This window comes from Frankliniella occidentalis, unplaced genomic scaffold (assembly GCF_000697945.3).
Source record: "Frankliniella occidentalis isolate FOCC.00 unplaced genomic scaffold, Focc_3.1 Scaffold93, whole genome shotgun sequence".
NCBI classification, from domain to species: Eukaryota; Metazoa; Arthropoda; class Insecta; order Thysanoptera; family Thripidae; genus Frankliniella; species Frankliniella occidentalis.
The window spans coordinates 276,168-282,488 of NW_026267222.1; the positions used below are offsets into that span (position 1 = coordinate 276,168).

Here is a 6,321-nt window from a genome sequence, read left to right on the forward strand (position 1 = left end):
CCATACGACCATCATGTTGTCGTCCAAGACAAAGCCTTGAGTGCCATATGGACACCCACCGGTCGTATCTTTATCTCCGATCCACAGGCCAAAGGCGGGGTTTTGATTGTCTACCCGAGACACCCCTAGGCCAGACATATTTTTGGTCTAGCATCAACCCCCAGGGTTTGAGAAATTAAAACTTAAAATTAGCTATTTGGAAACATGGTGGTCGTGTGGCACTGAACGTGTTAAAGTTTACTTACATGTTGTTTATGTTGAGTCAAAAGGTTTTTAAAGCATCATCTGCTAAAAAATCTCTGTTCGGGTGGGGGGGTGTGACCTTGAGAAATGGGATAAGCCGACCAATCGTTTGAGGAGCCGATTTAGTCCCCACGACTGGCGGGGGTGCGGGTGTGGAGAGCGAGCACTGGGAAAGGGGTGTATGCGCAGGGAGTTAAACTGGGTAGAGAGTAAAAGTATTTCAATATAAAAAGTGATCTCCCCGCCCCCACCCCTCGACCAGCCCGATCCCGCACGAGTCGCCGATAGAGTTTCGCTGTTTCTCATGTCCGTTGTTCGTTCGGCCTCGGCGCGGAGGAAATTCAGTCTTTATTGAGGCTGTCGCGGAGACGACCGGACGACCGAGAGAGAGGAGGAAGAGAGAGAGAGAGAGAGGGAGTGCGAGGAGGCAGAGTAAGGAAGACAAAGACAAGCGTGTGGAGCGTACATAAAGGCAAGAGTCCAGAGAGAGACAGAGGCGGGGGTATGGATCGAAGGGTAGGGCAGAGAGGGGAGCTCTGATATACGATCCAATTCTGAATACCAATCTCACCGGACTAGAGATACAGTCAATTAACTTTCCGTTCGAATTAGCATGTCGTGCCTCTGATGAAAGTTTGTCCCAGGCAGGCATGAGGGCCTCGGCCGTCCCGCGTCTGCGCGCGTGCCAGCACAGAATCAAATAAAACGGGCTTTTTTAATTATGAAAATCAATTACTATAGAACAATGACGAAAGCCCACGCACACGCACACATGCGACCGCGGGCATCTTTTGAAAAAAGAATTCTTTAGCGCGCCACATCGTCCCCCTAGTACGAAGTTGTGCACGGTATGCCAATTGAAGCGGTACGGCGCTATGCATGCCGTGCCCGTTCGTTAATTAAAAGGCCCCGTTCACCACTCCCCTCCTCCCCGCTCCCCCTCCCCCCGCACACCCTGCACCAGCACCCCCTGCCAGTCTTAGCTCAACCCCTCTCCGCCGCTCTCTGCCCGCCAATCTACCCGCCGTCCCCGCGCTCCCGCCAAAAGCAGCCTCCTCCCGCGCCTCCCTCGGTCGCCTATAAGTAACTCCTTTTCGACCGGTGCACTGGTAAAACAAAGGTTGTCTCGTGTCGCACCTTGGCAGGGGTGCAAATAAGATGTTTTGAGTTTGATGCCCTGTAAACAAGACACTGGCAAGCAGTAAACGAGCTAAAAATTAGTGCATTGAGCAGTAAATACCTTTGCAAAGACCAAAAAACCCTTAGCACCTTTTCCAGGTGTGACAATCGTTTCTTTTGTAGCGTTCGTCATCGTTATGGAGGAGTAGAGACTGCACGGTGGGCAAGAGTCGACACCAGCCAGGACTTCCCTGCAGCCACAGCCGCATTCTAACGCACGCGCCCCCAGGGGGTGGCATTTACTGCATACCATTGCCATGAGAACAATTGGCGTGAGTGAACCATGGGATTAGTTTAAAAACATGTGCTCTTCATGGCGGGGCTCGGGGCAGCACCTCGGTTTGTTCTCCCGGATTAAACCGATGTTTGATGAAGCAAAACGACTTGTTTGCGAGCCGCGGACATTTCACTCTGCGTGCGCATAAATTCCCGCCAGTCCGAGGACCTCTTTATAACCGCTGATTGTTTGCGGGAACGATTCTTTGCGCGCGTGAGGACAAGTTTTATTATTATTCAGACCTAAGCACTAAGAGAATCGGCGAGTAAAATCACCAGGTCGGAACGCAAACAGAGGCCCATCTTTTAGTACTCAAACCTAAGGGACTGCTTGTGTACTGATTGCCTACCCTCCAGGCGCCCTCAGCCACAACTCGCCGCAAGGGTCACACTCACAATGCGAACGAGTGGGGGACCACAACACAGCTCTAGCTAGACCTGTGTAGCTACCAAAAGGGACGGTGCGTTTTCTCACTTCGTTAGTTGTTCTCGTACAATTAATACATTTCAAGAGGTAAAAGTTTTTGAGGTAAATTTTTAGAGGTAATTGAAATTGGAGGCAATCGACCCTTTAGAGGTACTTTGTTCAGAGGCAACGCTCCCGCCCAAATTTCTCAACAAACAAAAATGATGAAGATAGTTCATAGGAATACTTGATGACTTATGTCCCGGAACTTTTATCAAAATTTTGCGGGCGAAAAATCCTACCTCATGTACATGGACGATGATGTGCAATGAGTTTTCCATTTTCGTGGCCTTCTAGGGTGCAAAAATTTATTTATGGTCGGCAAAAACTGCGCCAAACCCGCGAGCCACTTCTGGAGAAACGCAATCCGGTTACACAATTTGCAATGTGTTTCCTGTGAAGCTACAAAAAAAGTGTTTTCTCGTCTGATCATATGACTATGGCGTGTTCGGCCGACCCGGCTAGTGTATATGTAAAACAGTGTGACTGTAGACAGGTCTGGACAGGTCATAGTAAAGAATGCCGTAGTTTGAAATTATTCATCTTTTGTACAAGATAATTTTATTATTATTATAATAAAACAACATTGGGTGACAGTTTCAACAATTTTACAAAAACAAAAAACTTAAGACTTACATACAACTAACAGGTGTTGGGGATTGGAGTCCCAAAACACAAAGGCCAACATCAAGTGGCTATGATCACACAAGGTCACAAATGGTCAAAATGGACAAGGACGCGAAAGGTCAGAACAAAAGATCCGTTGCACCCCATTAACAAAAATGATACCTCCACAGTTTTCAAATTTCAATACTTAATTTGTTATGCCAAAAAATGCAATGGAGGTGATGATTGACAAAGGGAAATCCATAGTATCAGTGAAAAAGGGCTAAGAAAGGTTCCTGCTATTTTTTTCATAATTAAAAACAAAATGTATGTATCATTAAGTGTCATATGCCGCGCGGGCAAAAAGATAGGTTTACATCAACAACAAAAAAGATGGGAAAGTTTTAACATGAGAATCCAAAAATATGCGCTACACATAAACTTACGCTACAACAAGGTACATGAACGTATGTTAATCTATATGGTCATTTAAAATTTTGCGCGGAATATGACGAAGAGAAATGAGATGCGAGGAGGTGCAGCTCGACAAGTCCAGGAAATGTGAAGATTTCCACAAACTTCGAGAATGGTTTTATGAAAATATTATTGCTTTCTGACTGTTGACAATTTACGCAATCCGAAAGAAATCATGATTTCTTTGCAAAGACGGACTAATTTTGGGCTCACTTTAACGGCTACAGTGAGGAACACGTCAGTCCCTTACAGTTGCATCCTCCTCGCTCGGTTGATAGGGAGGGGGAAGGAAGGAAACAAGGACTGGTGTAGGGGAGGGGGCGAGTGAGGGGGAGATGGACAGACGACAACAATAAGCTAGCAACACATATAACAACAAACACTTTTTGAGACCTTCCTGGTCCACCCGTCACACCGGGTGGGACCCTCCAGCCAACGGAAAGCACAGCGCCCCGAGACGGCTCGGCAGCCACTTTCACTCAATGAAGTGCGTGCTTTCCACCGGATATCACAAGTTTGCCAATGACGATGTCATGGATAAATTATTAAAAGTAACCATAGCAGTTCGTTCCGTGTCAACCGCTGATACGCGTGGCAGGGGTGGTGGCCCCGGCTAGCCTGCGTCACCGCTTCGCAGGGGGGCTCAGGTTCGAAACCCCGACTCTGCGCGGAGTGTCCGGTCTTAGAGATCAGAGCCAGTGACGCACACCACCCGAGTTCACCTTCTCACGCAGACACACACACATTCTCTCACTCACGCATACAAACACTGAACGACGGCGCGCTCGTCCGCGAAGAACGAGTCCCCAAAGTGGAATGCTTTCTCACATTGCTGCACTCACAGGTACCGATTGAGCAATAACTGCACACACGCACACACTAGGGCGGGCATGGCGAGAGGTAGAGGCCCCCCGGCACTGGGCTCGGCCCAGGGCTAGTGTCCTCGACGAGGCCTAGAGGTCCAAGCGGCCCGCCCAGCGACCCGTGTCCGAGGCCCTGTCCGAGGCCTTGTCCGAGGCCCTGCCCTTGCCCGGGCCCGCCGGGTAGTGAGGCCATCTGGCTGGACGAAAGGTGGCCGGCGGTCATGAGGAGGCCCTGCGGAAGGAGGCCGCCCGGGCCGAGGCCACCGGGGCCGAGGCCCGGCGCCAGGCCCGGGGAGGGCGGTTGCTGCTGCTGGTGGAGCTGGCCAGGGCAGGGGAGGCTGAGGCCCACTCCCATCGCCTGCGTGGCCCGCCGGCGCCCCCTACCTCGGCCCGGACCGGCCGAGGTCAGCAAGGGGGGCGCCGAGTCGTCTCAGTCGCGGCTCCTCCGCGGCCGGCCCACCTTGCCCTTGCGCACGCCGGTGGCGGCGCCGGGCCCCGCGGGCACGCCGGGCGCCGCGCCGCCCTTCATGAGCTTGTGCCAGTCCTGCTCGCAGACCAGGGCGCCGCCCAGCAGGTGGTAGCGGTCGCCGGGCACGAGCTGCGACCCGCACTTGGAGCACGAGAAGCACTTGAGGTGGAAGACGTGCAGCGGCGAGGGCGCGTTGGGGGCGTTGGGCGCGCCGGGGCCGCCCATGGGCCCGCCGCCGCCCACCCGCATCACGAACTCGCTGGGCGGGATGGTCTGGCCGCACGCCGAGCACGCGCCCGTGTTGCCGAATAACCTGCGGACACAAGAGAGGCACGCGTCAGAACAGAGGCACAAGCACGAGCATGACACAATCAAGTCCTGTAGGAGAACGCCCGAACGGAGGCAAATAAAAATCGGAAGGAAACGGCAGACGGCTGAAGCTGAACCGCAACACGCATGCGTGCCGGAAGAGTTGCCTACGAGGCGCGGCTGGCTCGCGGCCCGCGGCGCACGATGGGTGGCCTACCTCGCCGGCGCCACGTCCGCTCGGCCCGCGCCGCACGCGCAGTAAAACGGGTCAGAGTCGCGGATCAATCAATGTTATGGCTGAGCGTGTGAGTGTGTCGCGCGCGCGTCTGTGTGGATTGGCTACTGAGTGAGAGAGAGAGAGAAACGGAAGAGAGGAGAGACCGTCGGGAGTTTGCGCAAACGAGGCGATAGGAGAGCTGCTGGCCACCAGAGCTCGGGGACGTCCCCGGACCGTGCCCACCCACCGGTCCTGGAGTGTTCCTCCAGTGGCACCGCCACACTACGCCCTTCCCTGAAGTCCGATGGCCCAGGGCCACGCCTGGAGTGTTCACCCTGCAGGGGCACCACAATCTTCACTACGCCCCGCTCTAACTCTAAAAGCCTGGAGGCCCCCGGGCCGCGTCATGGAGCGTTCCTCCTCCTCCAGGGCCACACCACTACCATCACTAGGCCCCGCCGCGCCGTATTGAGAACAATAGGATCGAGTTTCCAAGTCATCAGCGTGCTGTTTGACACATGACGGAGAGAGAGAGGGGGGAGGGGGTGATGCGTCCGGAATGAGCGCGAGAGAGGAGGGGGGGGGGGGGGGCACCTCCCCCTCTCTCCCGGCCGGCGCTCCCACCCACGCGCCTCGGACGCACCGCGTCTCCTTCTCTCTAATGAAGCGGCGCTATGCGAGGCTTGGCGCAGCTCGGCGCTGGCCCCGGCGCGGGTCGCGCGGGCGGAGGGGCGGCGGCGGGCTTAAAACGCCTTAACGAGAGCCGGCGGCGGGGAGGGGCAGGGCAGGAGGCGAGGAGAGGATGTCCTCGACGGCGCCCCGGGACGAACCACACTCCAGCGACGAGTGCGCTCTGCACTCGGCGTGATAGCGGGGCGTACACTAGTTGTCGCGGCGGGGGCCAGGGACGGCTGCCGCCGCCGCTGCAAGTGGTCGAGGTGAAGCGCGCGAAGTATAAAGCGCGCGAGCTCTCCTCTCCTCCCTCTCCCTGCTGCCAGTGGCCGTCGGAGCGGCTGCACACGCAAGTAAACACGGCTCAACGGGGCGCGACACGAGTGGCAGCCGCAGCCGCCGCAGCCGCCGCAGGCGCGGCAGGCCGGCAGGAGGCAGATCTCGCGAGATATCGACGCGATTACCGCCGCGATCTCTCTATTCATCCCATCCATTGGCTGCGCGCGCCCGGCCCCGCGAGCTGGTGGCCCCTCGGCGCCCCCCGGCC

The 6,321-nt window shown here is 55.5% G+C and overlaps 1 protein-coding gene across 3 annotated transcripts in view; it reads right to left on the minus strand.

The window, feature by feature from the left end:
• Positions 1-2,692: 2,692 nt before the first annotated feature.
• The window catches only part of LOC113213388 (loricrin), a 166,264-nt gene continuing 162,635 nt past the window's right edge, over positions 2,693-6,321 (minus strand). For all 3 annotated transcript variants that reach the window (XM_052269465.1, XM_052269463.1, XM_052269462.1), the window contains one exon: positions 2,693-4,889. In XM_052269465.1, coding sequence (XP_052125425.1) covers positions 4,538-4,889 — 352 coding nt within the window. In that variant the 3' untranslated portion in view covers positions 2,693-4,537. The remainder of the gene's footprint in view (positions 4,890-6,321) is intronic.